Source organism: Haliotis rubra, unplaced genomic scaffold (assembly GCF_003918875.1).
Source record: "Haliotis rubra isolate DU_JTF1 unplaced genomic scaffold, ASM391887v1 Scf230, whole genome shotgun sequence".
Classification (NCBI taxonomy): Eukaryota; Metazoa; Mollusca; class Gastropoda; order Lepetellida; family Haliotidae; genus Haliotis; species Haliotis rubra.
Window position 1 is genome coordinate 1,041,200 of NW_025766337.1, and position 24,925 is coordinate 1,066,124.

General features: G+C 42.9%; 1 protein-coding gene and 1 long non-coding RNA gene across 2 annotated transcripts in view; both read right to left on the reverse strand.

Moving 5' to 3' along the window:
• The window catches only part of LOC124278056 (CST complex subunit STN1-like), a 65,925-nt gene that overhangs the window by 29,882 nt on the left and 11,118 nt on the right, over positions 1–24,925 (reverse strand). Inside the window, exons 2-4 of the mRNA XM_046713803.1 lie at positions 23,262–23,400; positions 14,910–15,005; positions 13,279–13,338 (exon numbers count right to left, since the gene is read on the reverse strand). Coding sequence (XP_046569759.1) covers positions 13,279–13,338; positions 14,910–15,005; positions 23,262–23,388 — 283 coding nt within the window. The 5' untranslated portion in view covers positions 23,389–23,400. The remainder of the gene's footprint in view (positions 1–13,278; positions 13,339–14,909; positions 15,006–23,261; positions 23,401–24,925) is intronic.
• LOC124278060 lies at positions 357–9,513 on the reverse strand. The gene is made up of 3 exons (XR_006898960.1): positions 9,448–9,513; positions 3,247–3,252; positions 357–733 (listed from the first exon to the last, which is right to left on the reverse strand). It is a non-coding gene; the product is annotated as an uncharacterized LOC124278060 (long non-coding RNA).

Here is a 24,925-nt window from a genome sequence, read left to right on the forward strand (position 1 = left end):
GGGAGTTGAAGACAAAGCTAACCTCTGCGCCGATTCTAGGTTTTCCAGACTTCACCAAACCGTACATTCTGGAGGTAGATGCCAGCAATGCAGGACTCGGAGTTGTACTGTCACAAGAGCAAGAACAGGGTAAAGTAGTCCTGAGCTATGCTAGCCGTTCCCTTCGTCCGAATGAGAGGAACATGGAGAACTAAAGCAGCATGAAGTTGGAACTGCTTGCACTCAAATGGGCTGTGACAGAGAAGTACAGAGATCTATTGCTTGGAACAGAGTGCTTCGTGTTCACAGACAATGACCCACTCCGCTACATCCAGACAACAGCAAAACTTGGAGCCACTGAGATGAGATGGGTAGGCGAACTGGCTCAATTCAACCTTACGATCAGGCATAGGTCGGGCAAACAAAACAAGAATGCAGATTCTCTCAGCCGCAAGTCAAAGCATTCTCCAGAGACAGACAGACTAGAGTCATTAGAAGTAGAAGCCTCAACAGCATCACTGAGTGACTCTACACAACTTCCAGGAGTCCTTAGATCAACCATCCATGAGATAACGGAGGAAGAAATGAACACAACTGTTCAAAGGCAAGTTCCCATCATATCTACCCACATGCCCGCACTTTCAACAGAAGATATAGCCAAACTTCAGATGGAAGATGAATACATTGGGAGATTCAAGCACTATTGGGATCAAGGTAAAAAGCCATCGAAGCGACAACTTCTCAGAGAACACCCCTGGTCCAGTGTAACACTATGGTTGGAGGCTGTGTAGACGGGCAGGCTTGTTTTCCATGGAATATAAAAGTCGGTCAGTGCTGGTCAACAGTGGGTGATGATAAGGTCAAATTGACCAGATAAAGATATGATTGTACTGACCACCACTAATGACTGACTAATTGGACAGATAACGATTTAACTGTGTTGTGATGATTTGGCAAACTGTCCAGCGAAATGCTGACTGGTCACTACATGTACCTGAACGGTCAAGAGAAATGCTGACTAATCGCCACGTGATCCTGTGACGAAGTTGCTATATAAGCAGCACCGTCAAGGTAGTCTACAGAGAGGAAGGCAACTTGAGGCACAGAAGGGCGCTGAACACAGACCAACGGACAGCACCAACAGCCAAGGCTAGCAGATCAGCTGAGCAGAGAAGTCCGAAGAACAACCCTGGTCTCACCTGGTCAGCGCCTGGGAAGTGCCTAGCTTCTCTCACGGTCTCCACCATATTCCGATTGTTGCATTACTGACTGTTAACGTTATATGCTGTGGTAATTAAAGAACAGTGTTGAAACTTTTCATCCTTCGTCGTGTTATCGTGCTACATAGAGCACGTGTGGGTTCTTCTTTGGTGCCGTGACCCGGATTCCCCCTCAAACAAGGACAAGCCGCAAACAACGTGGACTGGATCCTGATCAGCTTGGTAAGTGGCTTTGACTTCTTCCTTATTCCGACTTCGTTATGGTAAGCCAGGATATAGGTGACTTTTTGACCGGAATTGCAGGGCAAATAACAGGGCAATTAGCCAGTCTGTCCACGACGTTAGGCGCACAGGTTATAGCCCAAATTATAAAACCATTTGAGGGGGAGCCTACGAAGTTTAAAGAATGGATGAAAAGTATTGAAAACTACGCCGTGTTGACTAACTCAGGTCAAGATAGAATCAAATTAGTGACGTACCAGTCAAGTTCAGGGGCAGTTAGCGATTTTATTCATCGCTATTTACAAGACCATGATCAGGCAACATGGCCGGAGCTAAAGCATGAATTGACTCGTCGATTTGCCGAAATAACTGACGCTCAACATGCCTTTATGCTGTTGAGAACCGTGAGACAGAAACACGGTGAAAGTGTACAGTTGTTTGCCGAACGACTGCTAAACTTAGCCGAGGAGGCTTACACAGGACTAGGTAGGGATGGAGATGGTGTTGCCATAGAACACCAATTAGTAGGTTTTTTCACAGATGGGTTAGCCTATGACTATCTTAAAATGAAAGTAATGAGAGAAAACCCTCCAAACATGGCTGCAGCTGTTGCATGTGCAACGCATGAACAGAATTTACGCACCCGATTTAACCTGAGACTAGGAAGGGGCAATAGAGGACTTGAAGATCAACGTAGGGAAGAGCCCATGGAGGTAGACCATTACCGCCCAAGACCGAAATGCTATAAATGTCAGCAATCAGGCCACAAGGCGAGGGACTGTAGGTCAGGCAATAGGAATAGTGTCAATGCAGTGACAAATAAAGAGGCGGAACCCATTGGTAGACCATGAGCAATGTTGTGTTAGTGCAACCAACCGGGGCATTTTAAAAGGGATTGCCCAAACAGAGAGAAAAATTATGGGATGAATTATGGAACATATAGGAGAACACCAAATGGAACACCTTTAAACTAAAAACTCCTTCTCATGATGAAACCGATCAGAAGGAGAAGGAGAGAACAGTATATACTATAAATTTAGCAGGAAATCCAAGTTCGTGTACTGTTAGGATAGGGAAACAACATTATAGATGTTTGATTGATTCTGGAGCTGAAGTATCTATTATTCACAGAAGGGTTTTTCACAAACTTCAAGGACTCTATAAGTTAAGTAAAAAGAAGGTTTCACTACAATCTGTCAATGGGAATGGTTTAGAAGTAGATGGTTGTGTAGACATCACTTTTAAAATGAGAGGAGTGACATTAACGCACCAATTTTATGTGGTAGGCAACATGAATAGGAATATGATTTTGGGAAGAGATTGGCTAAAACAACATGGCGTCCGACTTTACTACGACCTTGGAAGTTTAAGGATAGGAAAAACCTATGTACCATTGGAAGATGATCTGCACATTGCCTCCATTGTGCGTCTGGCTGGGGACACTATTTTAAAACCACAAAGTAGAAGTCTGTGCAGAGCAAAAGTAAAACAAGGGCCATATTTCCCCGATGACACACTTTACCAAGTGTCAGAAATAGATACCGGATATTTATCTTGTGAACCAGGACTCATAGTAATTAACTCATTAGCGTGCATGAACAAAGATAGGAATGTCCCAATTATGATAGTGAACACCACAAACAAAACATTCAGGTTAAGAAGGGGGTGTGTGTTAGGAAGATTAGATAAGGTACCGGAGGAAAACTTAGTAACACTTGCAGAGAAATTAGGACACTCAACAAACCAACCTGTGGACGATGCATTGTTAGACGTTAAGGCTCCACAAGAGCATAAAGAGAAGATACAGAATTTAGGAGCTGGGTACAAGGACCTCTTTGCCGCAAGTGACTTGGACTTAGGACATACAAGTACAGTACAGATGAAGATTGACACTGGTGACCATGCACCTATCAAGTTGAGGCCATACCGGACACCACTTAATAAAAGAAAAGTGGTTGACAAAGCCATCAATGACATGCTAGAGGCCAAGATTATTAAACGGTCTAGATCACCGTGGAGCTTTCCCATTGTAGTGGTGGACAAGAAGGACGGAAGTAAACGATTTTGTGTGGACTTCCAGTCCTTAAACAAGATTGCCCGACCCATCTCCACACCTCTCCCACTCATTGATGATATCTTCACACAACTGGGGAATTCAAAATACTTCTCCACTCTTGATTTAAAGTCGGGGTACCGGCAAATCTTGATGGATGAACAAGACAAGGAAAAGACAGCTTTTGCATGTCACCGTGGACTGTTTGAATTCTCTGTTATGCCTTTCGGCCTCTGTAACGCTCCCTCAATATTCATGGAACTCATGAATATAGTACTACAGGATCTAGAAGCATTTGCAATAGCATATCTAGATGATATCTTGATCTTCTCAAAAACCTTACAGGATCATATGTTTCACATACAAACTGTTTTTGATCGCCTGAGACAGCATTCGCTGAAGCTTAAACTTTCTAAGTGTAGTTTTGTCCAATCTGAAACGAACTATCTAGGATTCGCGTGATCAACCAGAGTGGGATCAAGCCAGAGGAACAGAAAGTTGAAGCCATACGGTCTATGGGAGCTCCAACATCTGTCAAAGAGGTCAGAAGTTTCATCGGGATGTGTAACTACTATCGGCGCTTCATTCCAAATTTTTCTAAAATTGCTGAACCAATTGTTCGGTTAACGAAGAAATATGCCAGGTTTTCCTGGACAGATGAATGTCTGCGAGCTTTCCAGTTCCTAAAACAAAGACTGACAGTAATTCCTTTACTGACATATCCAGACCCCAATAAACCATACATCCTGTATACAGATGCCAGTGACAGCTGCATTGGTGCTTGTCTAGCCCAATTAAGCGATGATGGGACGGAAAAACCCATTCATTTCTTGTCACACAAACTGAGTGACACACAGACACGCTGGGCGACCATAGAGAAAGAGGCTTACGCAATACACTTCAGCTTACAGAAACTTGACCATTACTTGCATAATGCAGATTTTGTGATCAAAACTGATCATAAACCGTTGAAGTATCTGTTGGAGTCACCCATATAATTGTCAGGTTCAGTATATTGCAGGCACAGAAAATACCTGTGCAGATCTTCTCTCCAGGGTTCCGCCCGATGGTAATAATTTACGGTCGGATGAGATGGTTGAATCTGTAGAGAATGATAACAGTTTAGAAATCAATGTGCTTGACATGACCAATTTTGAGCCCAAGGCATATGCTCGCTGTCAAGGTCCAGGATTAGATGTTCTGGAAAAGGCAATACCCTTGGACTTTAACCTTGATATGACAACAGAACAGTCAAAAGATGAAGAGATACAAAGAACGAAAACCTTGCTAGAAAAAGGTCAGGATGGTCGCCATTCCCTCAAGAAGTTCTTATTGATGGATGGTTTGCTATACTACATCACTGATGTGGATGATGAACCCGTCCCAAGATTGTATGTACCCACACATTTAAAAGGGCAACTAATCCATCAGTACCATGATGAGAATGGGCATATGGGAATCGATAAAACGTTTGATGCATTGAAAACAAAATATTACTGGCCGAACATGTACAAGGATTTGTATGAGTATGTTTCCCGCTGCATCACTTGCCAGGCCCGATCTCTCACGAAAACAGAAGCCACCCTCCAAGAAACTGATGTACCTCCCTATCCATTTGCGAAAATAAGCATGGATCTATCAGGCCCTTACCCAACCACTCTGTCACGAAACAAGTACATTGTGGGATTTGTAGATCATTATAGTGGTTGGCCGGAGGCTTTTGCAGTACCAGACAAGACTGCTGAAACCATTGCACACCTGCTAATTGAAGAAATATTTCCTCAATATGGTTCTCCACTAGAGATTGTCACCGACAATGGTACGGAAAATGTAAACCATGTCGTGAAGAAAATTCTTGCCACATTGGGAATTCACCATGTGACGACTTCTTTCTACCACCCACAAGCCAATGGGAGAGTAGAACGTTTTCATAGGACACTGCATGATGTCCTGGCGAAGAAATTGGATGATGATCTAACTACTTGGGATTTGTACTTGAACCAGACCTTAGCAGCAATCCGGTTCAACATATATGAGTCATCCAAGTTCTCACCCTTTTTCCTCTTATACAACCGGGATGTTGTCCTACCATTGGACAACCTTCTAAAACCCAGGAAGAAATACCATGGGGAGGAGGAACATAAAATTGCCCTGCAACAGCAACACAAATCTTTTCTGTTGGTACACAGACATATGAAAAAGGCAAAGAAAAGACAAGCAAAATATGCTGACAGATGCAGCAAGCCAATTGAGATAAACGTTGGTGATCCTGTGTATTACAGACATCACCAACGAAAAAGCAAATTACAATCCAAATGGAAGCCATACTACCGAGTAATTGAGCCGGACATCACCTGTTACATTCATCATTCGGAATCAACTTGATGGGACAGTAACAAAAGCACATGCAGAACATTTGCGGATAGCAAAATAGATGATTGGGAAATTCCCAAGGATACAACAGGTAGGCCCAGAAGGAAGGCCCAATATGTTGTTCCTCCAGAAGAGTCCAGTAGTGAAGAGTCAGATCCAGTCATTATCACTGATTCCAAAGCGGATCGCGAGACGATATCGTCAAGAGCGATCAGATTCAGAAGAAGAGGACTACATACCATTGGCAGAATTACAGAAACGATTAAGAGCCAGGAATCAACCACTTGAAACTGATTATGAAAATGAGGAGCATGACGAACGGGTAGAGCCCATGATTCTGCAGCTAATAACGACGAAGAAGACATGTTAATAGAATCTATTGAACGAAAATCATCTAGAATCTCTACTAGAAACACACATACAAACAAAGGAGAACAAGTTAAACAGCTGCTTCAAGCAATGGTTGGGTTATTATAGGGTTATCCAGATTAATGGTTATCAGTTCATCGTCTATTATTCGATATCCTTATGTTTCAGGGAGAACATGTTTCCGCCGGTTCTCCTCTTCCTGTTTGGTTTTGCCCAGGGTAATGTAATGTATGAAAATGTTATCTTCCAAAAGATAAATGATATCACTACCACTAGGTCAAAATGGTTGGTAACTTTTGTTATTGATCTAAAACCATATAATCAGTTTATTGAGCAATGCAGGTATGACATTGATCAAGTTGCACTGATGGTTAGGCAATTTATGAACCGTTTCTACTCAGATAAATCAGAGGGAATTTTAAGTATGTATATAAAGTTAGACGAAGAAATAATACGTTTGAGTACCACCTTAAATAATCTAGCAGAAAACTTTGCTGAATATAGCAGGTTGCATGCCCGACCTAAGCGCTCACTATTACCATTTGTTGGTAAAGCTTTAAGTTTCTTGTTTGGCACTGTGTCTGATGCTGACCTAAACACTATAAAGCAAAACGTGAAGAGGCTTGCAGAAAACCAAGTAGATATGACACACGTAATACAGGAGGGGCTCTCTATCCTCAATACAACTAGAATTCAAGTCTCGGAGAATAGACAGACCATTAATGAAGTTATTGATGATTTACATTTTGTAGAACGTGAAATTGCTAATGTATCAATGACATTAGGAAATCAGATAGCAAAATTAGAATGGGTCACAAAGACCTATTTACAGGCAGAACTTGTCATTGAGAATATTCGAGGCATGTTACAAACCTTTTTATCCTATCTAGAACACCTCCAACTTCAAGTTAATATGTTGGCCTTAGGACATCTTGCACCCAGTACAATAGCGTAAAACAGTTACTAAGTTTATTAAAGGACATACAAGTCCATCTTCCTAATAGGTTTCGATTAGCAAATGATCCCGAAGACAACTTATGGGGTTTCTATAAGTCCTTACTATGTACCACCGTGCTATTGAAAATAAGATCTTGGTAATTACGTCCATTCCGCTTCTAGATGCTAATGGACAATTTGGGATATACCAGGCACATAACTTACCTATACCACTGATCGGGAACGGCAGAGACACGAAAACAGATGGTATCGGTCATATGGTAGCAGAATATCGTTTAGAAACTGATGTAGTTGCAGTCAATGCACAGCGTACGAAATATGCATTATTGAAACCCTCCGAGGTACAGGCATGCACAAAACCCCTTACGGGTTATTGCCATATCCAGAGTCCCATCTACCCAATCAATCTAAGCCATCTATGTGTAGTTGCTCTATTTATGAAAGATGAAACGAAAGTCCAAAAGACCTGTAGAGAGAAATCAGACCAAACGCAATTCTACCTATGGCAGAATACCTCGCTGCAGGGCGTTGGATAGTGACGACTCATAAGAAATTAGATTTTGTAGTGGTATGTGATAGTAATAACCGGTTTTCCTATACTATCATGGTCTCTCCACCATTAGAGATAATTAAACTGAACGCCTCGTGTTCAGCATCTAATGATCATTTGACTTTACTCCCTTATTATCATAATGAAAGTCAATATCAATCAAGAGATAATTTTCTAGTTTTAGTGATGACCGTGAATGTTTCGAACATGCTGCTCTGGAAACCTTTTATGAAAACTGCCAAAAGACTGAACTTGACTAGGTTGCCTGAGAAACTCGGAGTTATTGAGAAAATTCTGATGGATCATCTTATTGATAAGCTTGATGAACTACATAACATGATACCAGACGATGAGACTTCTGACTGGAAATATTTTATAGGCATAATTCTACTTATAGGGGGAATATTGGTAGGGATATTTCTGTACATAAGAGTCATTAGACCCTGGCTTGCCAAACGAGGAAGGGGTGGGAGGAAAGTCTCGGCTACAACTGAGGTTGAGATGGTGCCAGTTAACGCTGGGGGTGCAGATCACACCTACAGAGGACCACTACCTTCTGCGCCACTCCTACAGGGCTCCGATCCAGCAAGCGAACTTCCACCAACAACCGCCATAAGGAGCATCTATCCGACGCTGGACACGGTCACCCGAAACACGCGTGAGACGAACTAATTCATGGAACTACTGACTTACAGATGTGATCGCTACACGCAGTTCAGTGAACACAAGGCAAAGTTCGAAGATAACGGACTATGGTGCACACACATTATAAACTTCATGTGGTCAATAGTTGTTTACATGTCTGTGACATATAGTATGTCGAACCACGTATATATGGAGCCGACCGAATGGTCGAGTGTTGCATTAACAGCACAATAGTGTCGAGAATTGTACATAACAATGTACACAGGTATCCATGTAATGATTGCTGGCATGAGCATAATGAATTGTAACTAACAATGGACTTCGGTACCCATATAATGATTGTTAACATGAATATAATGATTATAAATAACAATGTACACAGGTACCCTTGTAATGCTTGTTGGCATGGGTGTTTTAGTGTTAATTGCATTTAACGATTGCTAGAAATTTTTTACGTAAAAAAAATTAAAAAAATTCTAATGTATAATGGGGCGAATGTAACACTATGGTTGGAGGCTGTGTAGACGGGCAGGCTTGTTTTCCATGGAATATAAAAGTCGGTCAGTGCTGGTCAACAGTAGGTGAAGATAAGGTCAAATTGACCAGATAAAGATATGATTGTACTGACCACCACTAATGACTAACTAATTGGACAGATAACGATTTAACTGTGTTGTGATGATTTGGCAAACTGTCCAGCGAAATGCTGACTGGTCACTACGTGTACCTGAACGGTCAAGAGAAATGCTGACTAATCGCCACGTGATCCTGTGGCGAAGTTGCTATATAAGCAGCACCGTCAAGGTAGTCTACAGAGAGGAAGGCAACTTGAGGCACAGAAGGGAGCTGAACACAGACCAACGGACAGCACCAACAGCCAAGGCTAGCAGATCAGCTGAGCAGAGAAGTCCGAAGAACAACCCTGGTCTCACCTGGTCAGCGCCTGGGAAGTGCCTAGCCTCTCTCACGGTCTCCACCATATTCCGATTGTTGCATTACTGACTGTTAACGTTATATGCTGTGGTAATTAAAGAACAGTGATGAAACTTTTCATCCTTCGTCGTGTTATCGTGCTACACCAGGCGACTGTTCCAGTATTGGAAACAGATAGTGGAGGAAAAAGATGTGCTTTACCGACAGATACACGATCAAGCAACTCCTATTGCCAGATTGCTTGAGGACTAAAGTGTTGAAATCAGTGCATGACGACCATGGTCATCAGTGTTGTAAGAGGACACTTTCCTTGTTGCACAGTAGGTGTATCTGGCTTTACATGTCCAAAGACGTCAAAGACTACTGCACAAAGTGCTCCAGGTGTATGCTAGGAAAACATGGGGAGATCGTCAAGCCGACCATTGGATCCATCCTTGCTAAGAAACCAATGGAAATTCTGGCAGATTCCACAGTGCTGGAACCAGGAACCAACAAAATTGAAAATGTGCTGATTATGACAGATGTCTATACCAAGTTCACTCAAGCAATACCTCTGAGAGACCAGACAGCAAAGAGAGTAGCCCGTACCTTGGTCAAGGAGTGGTTTGTGCACTACGGAGTTCCGCTTAGTCTGCACAGTGACCAGGGTAGGAACTTTGAAAGTAGAATTATACACGAGTTGTGCAACATCTGTGGCATACTGAAAACCAAAACAACACCCTATCATCCTGAGGGAAATGCCACCTGTGAGCGATTTAACAGAACGCTGCACAACTTACTTAGAACCCTATCCTCAGAAAAGAAGAACCATTGGCCCGAACAACTGCCAGAACTCATTTATGCCTATGATTCAACTCCCCATGCTACTACTGGATATGCTCCCCACTACCTGTTCTTTGGGAGAGAACCTAGGGTTCCCATCGACATGTTAATTGGTGCAAGTGATGGAGTGCAAGAAGAGTGGACAGCAGAACATTATCAAAAACTACACGATGTTTATCGCCTGGTATCCGAGAGGACAGAATGTGAAGCTCTAAAGAGAAGAACCCGGATCAACAAAGACGCCAGAGACAGAGAACTCAGCATAGGTGCAAGATTCTTTCTCAGGAATCACCCCCCCAGGCCGAAATAAAATCCAAGATGTATGGCGCCCTACACCATACAGAGTAGTGGAAAAGAAACCATTTAACGAGTATGTCATTCAGCCACTACAGGGAGATGAACATACTAAAACAGTTCACAGGAAAGAGTTGCTTGATTCACGTACCCTAGTGGATGACATCCACAGTGAACCTGAACAGGAAGAAAGGTTGCCAAATAATCTACCTGAGGAGATGGAACTGATCTGTGATGACAATGACGATTTTGGAAATGACTATGATTTCTTTATCGTTAGTGAAATCCCTGGCGTGGAAACAGTAGAAGCTGGGACCAAGGGCAGGAACATGCCACAGGAGACAGATGCCTGCAGAGTCTGTCGGTCCGGATGAAGCTTCAGGAGCTGAAATTCTCAGGGAAGAAGACACACCAGTGGAACTACACAGATACGTCAGAGGGGACGGGTTCATGCGAAGCAGGGGAGGAAAGAGGTACTACTCCATGCGAAGTAGGGGAGCCAGAGGCTGTAACGCCACCACGGAGATCAACAAGGAGCACAGCTGGAAAACATCCTAACCCTCTCAATCTACCAAGATCAGCTCTCCACCAAGAAGCAACTAATGCCACAGTGATGCAGCTGGATCCATCTGTGATTGCTGACATGACTAAGACACAGTTACTACTGGTTCAACTGCTTTCAAAGTCCGTCCAGAAGTGATGAAAGGTACACTTTCATTCTTTGAACAGTATTTACCAAAACAGTATTTGATTTTTGGTGCTCATAATTTACATTTATGATCTGATTTTTCAATGTGTATGATATATAGGACTTTTTTATGGTTAGATTTATATCTACCACGTTTTTGTATTGCATTTGGTCCAGTTACCAAGGATAAGTACCGTGATGTCCTCAAGTAATATATTGTATGACATGATAGTTACATTGTGGTAATCAGTGTCTAGTTGCCAGGAGTCAACTAGGAAGCAGGGGAGTGTAAAGTGCCATCAGTCACACGTCTTTACTCACATTATCTTCGACACACTCCGTCAGGGCTCGGAAAACTTTGTAAACATTCCTGATTAAGAGGTCATTTCTTATGTCACCTTTCCAATATTTTCACATCTGTACTTGAGGTCTTTGCTTAAGATCCCTTTTAATTTCTACACATTCACAAAAGAATAATAACAGGCCGTAAGTAATTACTTTGAGGTTACCCGAAATGCTGCTCTTATCGCTTCATCTCGCGCCCAAGGCAGGCCCTTTGTTTTAGCCAGCCAGCCGAGCAGCACGTTGTTTGACCACAGAGGGCATTGTTTTTGTCCAGCTCTAATGAGCCAACTTATGTACTAGTAAGTACACTCCCTTCGCTTATCAATTGTGTTGTTATGCTATAACAGTGTATTTGTCTGTGATACCGCCACTGGCAAAGTTGAATTGATCAGAAAGTTGATTGTTTGAGTAATTGTGATTATCTCGTAGCCATCCATGTATAACTCGTTATGTGGAAAATGTTTCATTTTTTAAATGTACTGTCATCAATGTTTATAGAGTAGAATTGTAACTTGAAAGCATGTTTTTGCTCAATGGTTGTGTGAGAACGAATAGTGTATAAAATGTTGTTTGTATTAAGTGATCCACTAATTAATGACAATTTTAGGTTGTACTGTTATTTTATATGTCACTCCCCGTAAGCAGTTATCTACCTTGCTCACTGCCATTCTACAGTTTCCGTGAACCGTAATTATTCACTCCAACTCCATTGTTTTGATTTGTTCCAACTTGTTAGTTTCAAAACCGCGTGTTAGAGGGAGCACTTAGATTAGCCTCAAGTGTGATATTGTTTGTAGAAAAATATGCAATTTATCATTATAATCGCCACGATGTGTTTGCATGAAATTGTCAGTTTACTCATTGTATTGTAGTCGCATCCTACTAGGCAAGGAAGCCCCGTCCGGTTGTGGACAGATATCCAAGGTAGGTGGGGATGAGTTTACACACCTCAACTGGAAAACGGTGTAAAGTTTCATTTATTTTTCATGTTAGTTATTGTATGTTATTAGTTGTTAGTTAGATTAACTTGTGTAAAACTATTAAATAAGAGGTGACATACCCACTGGGTCTGGTATCTTTGCTGGAAGTTATGCAAGTGCTATTGGTACAGCTGACTTTGTGTGTAAAAGATGCTTTCTTCCATGTGAATGTTTATATTGTACTTTTATGCACTGTGCTAATCTAAAATTCTATGGGATTACGATGTACAAGTTTCATCTATGACAGGCCATCCATGATGTTACCATGTATATTGAATGTTTTTGTTTTATTGTTTAGGTCTACCGTCTTCAGTATAAATAAAATACACGGACCCAGAGTACGGCTCTGTTCTGCTTTTTACACATAACATACATCTAACATCATCTTGACAACACATAACATACATCTTGCATCACCTTGACAACACAGAACTATTACATCTAACATCACCTTGACAACACATAACATACATCTAACATCACATTGACAACACAAATCTTACATCTTGCGTTACCTTTGTCAACACAGAACAATATCTTCATACATGTTTTAAAGTTTAAATCATTATTATAAAGAGTATGAGTTTTATTTTACACCATTTTTAGGAATATATTTCAGCAACAGAATGGCAGGGGACACCAAAAATGGGCTTCACAGTTTGTATCCATGTAGGGTACTGAACCCGGGTCTTCAGCGTGACAAGCAAATGCTTTAACCACTAGGCTACCCCACCGCCCCATTATTATAAAGATTATACCAATAGTTACACATTGTACATATATAACACATGCTACTGATATACTGCAGCTGGTGGTTGAGACACCAAGCATCCCATCTCCCCCTTTACCGGTGCGTCCAAGGTCTGGCTTCCAGCAACAGCAGGAGATTACTCCAGTACCATCGTCAACTGAAACAAGGAGACCTCCCTTGTAAACATCATAGACTGAAACAAGGAGACCCCCCTGTAAACATCGTCAACTGAAACAAGGAGACCTCCCTTGTAAACATCATAGACTGAAACAAGGAGACCCCCCTGTAAACATCGTCAACTGAAACAAGGAGACCTCCCTGTAAACATCATAGACTGAAACAAGGAGACCTCCCTTGTAAACATCATAAACTGAAACAAGGAGACCTCCCTTGTAAACATCATAGACTGAAACAAGGAGACCTCCCTTGTAAACATCATAGACTGAAACAAGGAGACCTCCCTTATAAGCATCATCAACTGAAACAAGACCTCCCTTGTAAACAGACTGAAACAAGGAGACCTCCCTTGTAAACATCATAGACTGAAACAAGGAGACCTCCCTTGTAAACATCATTTACTAAAACAAGGAGACGTCCCTTGTAAACATCGTCAACTGAAACAAGGAGACCTCCCTTGTAAACATCGTCAACTGAAACAAGGAGACCCCCCTGTAAACATCGTCAACTGAAACAAGGAGACCTCCCTGTAAACATCGTCAACTGAAACAAGGAGACCTCCCTTATAAGCATCATCAACTGAAACAAGGAGACCTCCTTGTAAACATCATAGACTGAAACAAGGAGACCTCCCTTGTAAACATCACCTACTAAAACAAGGAGACGTCCCTTGTAAACATCGTCAACTGAAACAAGGAGACCTCCCTTGTAAACATCGTCAACTGAAACAAGGAGACCTCCCTTGTAAACATCGTCAACTGAAACAAGGAGACCTCCTTTGTAAACATCATCAACTGAAACAAGGAAACCTCCCTTTAACCATCATCAACTGAAGCACGGTGACCTCCCTGTGACATAAACTAAAACAAGGAGACCACCCTGTGACATCAACGAAAACAAGGAGACATCCCTGTGACATCAACGAAAACAAGGAGACCTCCCTGTGACATCAACGAAAAGAAGGAGACATCCCTGTGACATCAACGAAAACAAGGAGACCTCCCTGTGACATCAACGAATACAAGGAGACCTCCCTGTGACATCAACGAAAACAAGGAGACCACCCTGTGACATCAACGAAAACAAGGAGACCTCCCTGTGACATCAACGAAAACAAGGAGACCTCCCTGTATATTAAAAACATTGTCCAGCAGGATAAAGTCAACTGTTACAAATAGTATACATTGTGGTCTCACAAGGATATAAATGCAAATATGAACGGTCAGGACGCTACTTCTTTCAGTGGTTACAAATTTTTGTGGGCTGTGTCAATCTGCAAAATTCACTCAGAATTCACCATTTGGAATCTGGGGAAATTAATGGGATAATTGTTATCATGATCAAACAAAAGTATAAGAAACTGAATACAATCTTTATTCCAAATACAGGACAAATACCATACCAAATTCTATGCATTAACTCCCTTGTCACTTGAATATATTCAATTATTTTGTCCAAACACTGGGGCTTCATCATGAAATTAAACATTAAACATGATAAAAGTGATAAAACAAAACTTACAAGATTACAACTGGCTTAGCAAATGCTTACTTGCATAAATAAAGCACCTGTCTCTCTCGTCTACATGAACCACCACCCCGAGGATATCCACCTTGTGTATTGGATGATTCTTGTAGGCAAATGCTTCTGGAAAAGGTAAATCATTGTTCACACTCTAGTCATGCATATGTTGGTCAAAATATTCTTTTAAAAAACATGAGTTTTAAATTAATTCCACTTAAACACATCTTTTAATTTTTTTAAATATTTGGTAGCTGAGGGTTCTCTCTAACAGATAAAAGTCACTTAGTCTGTTCAAAATGTACTGGAACAAAATGTTTTCATACCCTTTAGAAAGTGTGAATGTTGAATAACACCACTTGCCGTCAGCAATGTTCCAGATATATCACAGTGGCCTAATAATCAATTAGTCTGGACCAGACCAGCCAGTGAAGGAAGCATGAGCAGCGCTCCACCATATCTGGGTCACGATGACACACAACCAGCCCTCAATACAGTCGAGTCCACTAATGCTTACAGGGAATAACTCCTACAGTCTTGAATAACGATTTTACACACCAGTGCCTCTACCCTTTTATTAAAGTGGTAGGTCCCACTTCATTGTGCACTAATGCCTACAGGGATTACAACAGACTTTTAAATGACATTTTATAAGATTTAATCATATCATCATTTTCATTTCTTCACACAAAATTACATTACATTACATATTATTGAATTCTTAATTGAGATTATATTACATTACATTCTAAATCATATATTACATCATTAATCAACATGAGTTATTTACATAAGTACAAATACACAAACATACAAATATACATTTCTGATGACAGCTGAAGTCATTCGAGCTGTTTGAGTCATTTAAGCCAACTTAATCAAATGTCCAGCAGCTGAGAGGAACTCCATGGGGGTCGTGATTTCAGTTGTCAGTTGGTCCTTCAGTTTTGTGAGTCCCTGGTCGGTCTCTGTGTAGATCCTCTTATGAGGTGGGGGACGGGCGCCATAGCGAAGCAGATGATCTTGTTGTCGTCTCCATCATCTATGCAAAGGAAGGGCACTCCATCAGAAGTTTCCTTGAAGTAGTATATAGAATGGGGATTCTGTGACAGGCCAACTAAGAGCGCCTTTATATGCCAATTCCGCTTCCAGCCCCAAGTATAAATTAACGATTTCGAGCAGAGACATCATTCGATGTACATCCCAGACCCCCGACATGCACCTTAGAAACTCCCCCCCGGGGGGTTTGTGGTTCTGTTACAGGCCAACTAAGAGCGTCATTATATGCCAATTCCGCTCCCAGCCCCCAAGTATAAATCAACGATTTCGAGCAGAGACATCATTCGATGCACAGCCCAGACCCCCGACATGCACCTCAACGATTTCGAGCAGAGACATCATTCGATGTACAGCCCAGACATGCACCTCAACGATTTCGAGCAGAGACATCATTCGATGTACAGCCCAGACATGCACCTTCGAAACTCCCCCAGGTGGTGGGATTCTGTTACAGGCCAACTAAGAGCGTTATTATATGCCAATTTCGTCACTCAGTAGTGGGCCTCAGAAACTCCCACCCACTGGTTTATGAGCGTGTGCCCGTACGCGTAAGTCGTAACGCCGTCGGTAGCGATCCACCGTTGCCAAGTATTTGCTAAGCATTGTTAGAAGTTTACGGGGGAGGATTGGGATTCCTGGGAGAGGATTGGGATTCTGGGAGAGGATTGGGATTCCTGGGAGAGGATTGGGATTCCCATATAGACAAGTAGGAAGTATGGGTATATATATGCCCAGGAAAAAACAACCATGCCACCAAGAAGAGATTTGTCTTCAGACAAGATCCAAGAAATACGCTCCCTTCGTGGGGTGCTCCCAGCAAGCGAGGTCAAAAAGCGCTTCGGTATTGGATCCACAAGTCTCTACGACATATGGCGAGATCCGATCGAGGAAACCATACCGCCAGCCGAAGAAGAAGTATCGTTGCCGGTCGACGAACCATTGACACAAAAGGTGACTCGGGATAGATCGAAAGTAGCAATACCCGATAGTATGTTACCAAACATCCAGGACTTCTACAACATCGAGACTCGTGTGAGGCAAACGACAAATATGTTGGTTGACGTCTTGTCTAGGCTGGACATCGACGACAACGAGGACGATTCCAAACTCCTGGAGGAAATAGAAGAGGAACAAGAAGAGACCCATTTCGACATACAGAAGGTAGGGCAGATGGTGGAATCGGCCCAAAGATGGGCCTACATTTCGCTAGCCGCTGTTGTTCTCTGGAAGGTCCTCCACAAGACCTGGAAGCACAGCAAACCAGTTTCCCCATTCCACCCACCAGCCGACAAGAAGGCAGAAATACCAAAGCCCCGGGACCCCTTCCACATGTAGTAACATTCATTTAGACATTTGACTTCGCATAAGGTATACACCATGTGGCCCGTGGGAACTTATTATTGCAAATGGGTATTGCTCGGCAAGCGGTAAATGCTGTATGGCTGAATATTGCCACTCGCATGCCAACTGTGCGAGAAAGGGTCATGTCAATTACGTATGCAAAGTATGCGGTATAGGGATCAAAGGACATTCTAGGTTATGTAAATCCCACGGAAGGGACTTAGTTCGAAACCAACTTATTTACGACAAGAAGAAAGACTACCTCAACAAACGTAACCGGCTGCTCAGGATGAAAGTTTAATGGGCACTTCATTTTTTTTTTGAAGGCTGACAGGGTTATCTGCACATTGAAAACACCCTATTAAACATTTGGCTCCGCATAAGGTATACACCATGACTACCATCAGCGAACTCAAAGCTCTCGCCAAAAGTCATGGACTGAGGGGTTATTCCCGCATGAGGAAACCCCAACTGCTCACCTTGCTTGATATGAAATATACCAAGCCCCCTACCGTGCGAGACCTCAAACTCCGAGCTAAAGAACGGGGATTGAAGGGTTATTCCCGCATGAGAAGAGCTGAGCTGATCACCTTGCTGGAAGACACCAGGCCAGTCGAGTTGAGATTCATGCTGACGGAGCACGCCGTGGGTAAGTATCTCCGGGGCTGGAAAATGATGGTTGATTCCAATATCGATACCGATACACTCAAACCCCCCATCGCTAGTAAACTCCGTGAAGAACTAGGCGACTTGAAAAGCATCAAGTACCAACTAACGATGAAAATGGAGCTCCAAAAACAGAATACGGACGGCAGTACGGAGTCCGTTGTACCTTATTTCAGAGGCAAACGGGAAGCCCTTACCCAACCAGAATTGATTGAATCCTCTATCGACGCGTCGTTGCAGAAAATACAAGAGTCGTTGGAGAGATATACCCACATGGGCTCTGGATGGGTGGTAGACAACACCGTTTATCTCGACATAGCGAACTACATGCAGCTCAGAGGTGGGTCGCACATACCGGTGCCCATGCATTTCAGGACCAAAAAGGCCCTCGTTAACCCCAAAACCCAAGGCGACAATGTTAACGATTACTGTGCGGTGGTGGCGGTCATAGCTGCTATGCATGAACCAACGGGTAATCCGGGCAGGTGTTCCAGCTATCCATCGATCGAAGAATCTGGATTCGACTTCACGGGTGTAGAACGCTTAACACCCATCTCCTACTGGGCGCAATTCGAAAAGCAAAACAAGGTGGCCGTCAACGTGTTCGGCCACGAAGGCGACAAAACCATCGTGCATAGGATAAGCCCTGTGGGTGATAAAACTGTGCGTAGAACCAATATATTCCTCATAAAAAAAGACGGCCAGTATCACTACACGGTGATAAAAAATCTGAGCCGGCTGTTGCACGATCAATCGATGCACAGAGAAAAGAAACACTTCTGCGAACGATGTCTGCACGGCTTCACGCGCCGACCTGCTGCAAGCGCACCAGGGGGATTGCCTAGGTGTAGGAGAGACGGCGATTCGAATCGACATGCCTAAGGAAGGCGACAACATCTTGAAATTCACCAACCACAAACATCAGATGCCTGTGCCTTACATGATCTACACAGACTTTGAAGCCCTCATCAAACGGGTCGAGCACGACGTGCCCAACACTGAGCAAAGTTTTACGTGCAAGGCCCAAGAACACCAAGCCTGCGGGTTCGGGTACGTGGTCGTCCGATGCGATGGACAAACGGATGCTCCAGTCATCTACCGAGGTCCTAGAGCGGCCGAACGATTCCTGATGTGTTTGTAACAGGAAGAGAAAATCATTAGGAAAAGGCTGTACACCGTCGCTCTCATGCGCATGACGCCGAAGGACCAAGTCGCTCACAAGCGTGCTGAGAATTGCCACGTATGCTAGGGACCGCTGAACTGGGATGTCGTGAGAGATCACTGACACATCACCGGCCGGTACCAAGGTGTCGCCCATAACGTGTGCAGCCTCCAGCTTAGAATCAACCCTAAAACAATCAACATCCCCGTGGTCTTCCACAATCTGAGAGGGTACGATGCCAACCTGATCATGCAGGCCATCTCGAAGGTCGGTGGTGATATCAAGTGCATCCCCAACAACATGGAAAAATACATCTCGTTCTCGCTCAACGGTCTGAGATTCATTGACAGCGCTCAGTTCCTCCTGTCATCGCTCGATAGTTTGGTCAAAGCCAATGACACCTTCCCCATCACTGATCGATACACCAACGCCGAGACTCGGCCCCTGTTGATGAGGAAGGGTGTGTACCCATACGAGTACATGGATGATTGGTTTAAGTTTGACGAGACCCGATTACCTCCCATCGGCCGATTTTACAGCAACCTGACCGAATCCCATATCTCCCAGGACGATTACGACCATGCGCAGAACGTGTGGAAGAAACTAAGCTGTAAGAATCTGGGTGACTACCACGATCTGTACTTGAGAACGGATGTGCTCCTGCTAGCCGATGTGTTCAAGACGTTCAGGACGATGTGTTTGAAACAGTATCAACTCGACCCTGCATGGTACTACACCAGCCCCGGTCTATCGTGGGATGCGCTGCTGAAGAAAACCGGAGTTAAGCTGGAATTGCTCACGGATTACGACATGCACCTGTTCATCGAGAAAGGCTTACGAGGAGGGATTTCCATGGCCGCCAAACGGTACGCAAGAGCCAACAATAAGTACGTGGAAGGCTACGACTCTAGCAAGCCCACCAATCATCTCCTTTATCTCGATGCCAACAACCTGTACGGCTGGGCTAGGAGTCAGTGTCTGCCTACTGGTGGGTTTGAGTGGTTGGACGATGAGATCGATATCACGAGCATCGCGCCGGATTCGGGGAAGGGTTACATCCTCGATGTGGATCTGGAGTATCCCCAGGCATTACACGCTACCCAATTCGCTGGCCCCCGAATGGTTGATGGTCTGCCGAGACTGGATGTCCGACTATCAGCGGGACTTGTTGGGTGAGAACACCCTGGCTCGGGTGGAAAAACTCGTCCCGAACTTGATGAACAAGACCAAGTACGTCGTGCACTATCGCAACCTGCAGCTGTACCTATCGTTGGCTATGAATCTGACCAAAATTCATAGGGTGCTTAAGTTTAACCAAAGTCCTTGGATGGAGCCCTACATCAGAATGAACACGGACCTGCGAAAGCTGGCCACCAGTGACTTCGAGAAGAACTTGTATAAGCTCATGAACAACTCAGTGTTTGGTAAGACGATGGAGAACCTGAGAAAACGGGTGACGGTCAAACTCGTGCGATCACACCAGGAGGAAAAAACTCAGGAAACTGATCGCTAGCCCAGCCTTCAACCGAAGCAAGCTATTCGATAACGACTTGGCGGCACTGCACATGAACAAAAGTCACATCAAGCTCAACCGACCCGTCTACGTGGGGATGAGCATTCTCGACCTGTCCAAACATCTCATGTATGATTTCTACTACAACCGGCTCAAGAAGCAATACGGTGATCGATGCGGGCTGTTGTACACGGACACGGATTCCTTGTTGCTGGATATACGCACCGAGGATGTGTACGAGGACATGGCAAAACACATACACCTGTACGACACCAGCGATTACCCCAAGGACCATGCCCCCTACACAGCACGATCAACAAAAGGTCCTCGGCAAGATGAAGGACGAATCGCGGCGGGCACACCCATCGCCGAATACGTCGGCTTGAGGCCTAAGATGTACTCCATCTTGAAAGCTGACAAGGGTGAGATCCGAAAGGCAAAGGGGGTCAAGAAATACGTGGTGAAACAACACATCAAGCACGCCCTCTTCAAACAAGCTCTGTTCAAGAATAAGATGTTCAAACACCGAATGAATGCGTTGAGAAGCGACAAACACAACATCTACGGCATCACCCTCAACAAGACGTCGCTGTCGCCCATGGACACCAAACGGTGGATCGCTGCCGACGGCGTCAAGACTTACGTGTACGGGCACATGCTCATAAACCAGTGGGTGGGAGTTTCTGAGGCCCACTACTGAGTGACGAAATTGGCATATAATAACGCTCTTAGTTGGCCTGTAACAGAATCCCACCACCTGGGGGAGTTTCGAAGGTGCATGTCTGGGCTGTACATCGAATGATGTCTCTGCTCGAAATCGTTGAGGTGCATGTCTGGGCTGTACATCGAATGATGTCTCTGCTCGAAATCGTTGAGGTGCATGTCGGGGGTCTGGGCTGTGCATCGAATGATGTCTCTGCTCGAAATCGTTAATTTATACTTGGGGGCTGGGAGAGGAATTGGCATATAAAGGCGCTCTTAGTTGGCCTGTCACAGAATCCCCATTCTATATACTACTCCTTGAAGCAGTCTGGTAGATCACCTCGCTGAGCGTCTGGGCAAGAGGCGACATCGTCTTTTGTCTCTGCTTTTAGAGTCCACTCTTCACTGAATAGAAGGACTTGACTGTCGCTGTTTCATCTCAGTCCAGTCTTGAAATCTCCTCATCGTAGATGGTCGGTACTGGTGTTGTCTTAGTCCATACCCGTCCCTGCAGAGCACTGGCAATCTTCAGAGCTGCTTGATCTTCCTGTGGATGGTTGTGTGAGGACTGATATCGAACAAACTGTCCGACTGTGGTGCACTTACCAAAGCAGCCTCCATGAACACACCTCAGGTGTACACAGGTCTGTCGTCGGTTGTTGAGTCTGTATCTGTAGCTATCTATAGCCAGGTGTTCGAGAAGCACGTTCACAGACAAAGTTATTTATTCATTAACTTGTGCTGTGCCGTCTCCATCCGTTCTCGAACACCTGGCTGTCCCTTTCTCTGCACTCCTCCCTCGTAACAAATAGTGAACTGTGTCAATATTTTAAAGATAGATTGTTAAACAAATTTTTTATTTTTAGGACAAAAATTCTGCAAATACCCCACAGAGTTTATATGATGTTTTGATTATGATCAGCGTTCAATGAGTATTTTATGTTTATTAGTTTTCGAGTTAGATTGCAATTCATAGGTCCGATTTTGAGCCAAACAGACTAGAGTAGTATCTGCTGTCCTCCTTTCTTTGATGTGAAGTACTTGACTTTCTTTTGGTTTGCCATGGTTAGCACAGAAGACTTTGATTACAAGCATTTTAAAGCAATACATTTCATTCTCAATAAGAAAAATCTCTCTCAATAAATGAAACATCTCCTTCTCACTTTGTTTTATCCCTCAATATGTTTTTCTATTCTTCAACCGTGTGAGATGAAGCATAGCCTCTGCTGATTGCTTTTTGCCTTCTACTCCCCTAATCCCATTGTAGGCATTAGTGCACACTAACCGGTACAGTCTACTTGTGTGCAGGTAAGCATATCGCTGTCACAACAAACTTTGTAGCTATTATTCCCTGTAGCTACTTTTCCCTGTGGGCATTAGTAGACCAAACCCTCAGTACAGCTGGGACAGGAGTAAGTGAGCATGGTTTTACATCGCGTTTAGCAATATTCCAGCAACATTCCAGCAATATTCCAGCAATATCAGGGAACACCAGTAATGGGCTTCACACATTGTACACATGTGGGGAATCGAACCCCGGTCTTCAGCATAATTCAGCGGGATGAATGAATGTTTTAACCACTAGGCTATGCTAACCTTGGTTTGTTGTTAAGGATTTTCTTCAGGACTATGAATTAAGTGCCCTTGGCACAGAAAAAAGATCTCTATATATTTATCAATTCAATGATACATTAGTTATTACCCTACAACATGCATTGGGAAACTTGTAGTTCCATGGTCCCGTTCCTCAAAGCGATCATAGCGCCATGATGATCATAACTCCCATACTTTAACATAGACTTACGATAGTCGTAAGCGCTACGATCGCATTGAGGAACGGGGCCCAGGTTGGTAGTTTTTGCAGACATGAGACATTAACCGACTTTGGACTAAATATTGGCCTCTTGATCAGGCCAAAATAAAACCCTAGTGGTTGTACCTATGAAGTGTGGGTAAAGTCGTAGCTTGAGTATATCTTGAATGTACATTTTGTTGTACACACGTAGATAGTAGTCCAGCCCCCATAGTTCCCGCTGGTGATACTGACTCGATCCATCATCCTCCATCTTCACCGGAACCTGTCAGAAACATTGATTATCGAAATGCATATAAACGTTTGGCGGAAAGACTTCCGCCCGTATGCCCCCTTAAATTTCATTCTAAATAGTCAAATCACATCACCAGAATAACATTCGTCATCTGATCAGAATGAGTTTTAACATGTTTCATTAATTATATGTACATACTGATAGATATATCCAACATCTATAAATGTCACTCAAGAAATTTCTCTCATCGTTAAAATTTAGGGGGGATACGGGCTGAAGTCTTACCCTCTATACGACTATAGTATAGGGGCATATAAAAAATTATCATGTGTGTCTATAGTAGCTATGCTCAGTGATTTTTCCAAACATGTGATTTTATTATAAGAAAAATGGCTTTATCTCATATGAACCTTAAGAAAGAAAACCATATTTTTTATTGAATTATATTGTCCATATATCTCATGTGAAAAAACCTACAAAAATGGCACCGTCAGGACCCCAAGAAACAGACAAAACAGAAAAAGTGACAACCGTACATAAAATATTCACTTTGGGTGGAAAAAATGAAATCTTTAAATCACAAATGTGTCCTTATCAATGTTGATTGGTGGGAACAAAATTTAAGGTCAAGGGTGTTCAATGTGATTTTATAAATAGAAAAATAGTGGAGAAAAAATAGCCGGAAATGAATGAAATTCTCCCAAAACATGCATTAATGTCTTTGCACTCAGTATGTCAACCACAAATTCAAAGGAGAAATGTTAAAGGAACTAAGTGGAAGATGTGTTTGTATTGAATAGTTGCATATGCAGTGAGTGAGAGTACAAGTTTCCTGTCTTGTGTAATATGTTGCAGTCATCAGTGGTTATCATTATGATACCGTTCGTCAGTTTAGTCTAGCCCTACTTGATGATAAATCTTTGATTTAGGGAATGTATAACAATTTTGATGATCATTTATTCAGTGAAAAATATGTGTAATATTCCACCAGTATGTAATACCTTGTCTGTCAGTCTGTCTGTCCTGTCCGTCCGTCTGTAATTCATTTCGTTTCCGGAGCAGAACTTGAAAACCGTTCATTATTTATTTCTGAAACTTTGTATGCATCAGCCAAGTACTGAAGTGGTGCCTTTTGATATTTTCAGAATACTAAAATTTTATTTCAATGGCTAGACTTAGAATTGCTTCTGGGTAAGGGTTTGTTTATGGATCAGAAAAATGATCTTAGGATTTAGGTGGAACTGGTGGGATAGTCATCTTCTGATGATTTTTGTTGTCACATTGATATAGAATAAACCTGACTTGACTTGACTTGATATAATAACTACTTTTAAAACAAATATAAAATATATGTACTAATTTACTAAATATTTACTCATGTGAAATTAAATGATATGGTAGAATTACCAAGACAGACAGGCCATGGGCTCTTAATAGACAAAGGCTGATCATTTTATATTTTTGCATTCAGATTTTCCCAATTTGTTTCTTTTGCAAATTGTCTAATTTTTCTGGACTGATAACCCTTTCTCATTGAAAAAGCTACAAAAACTTT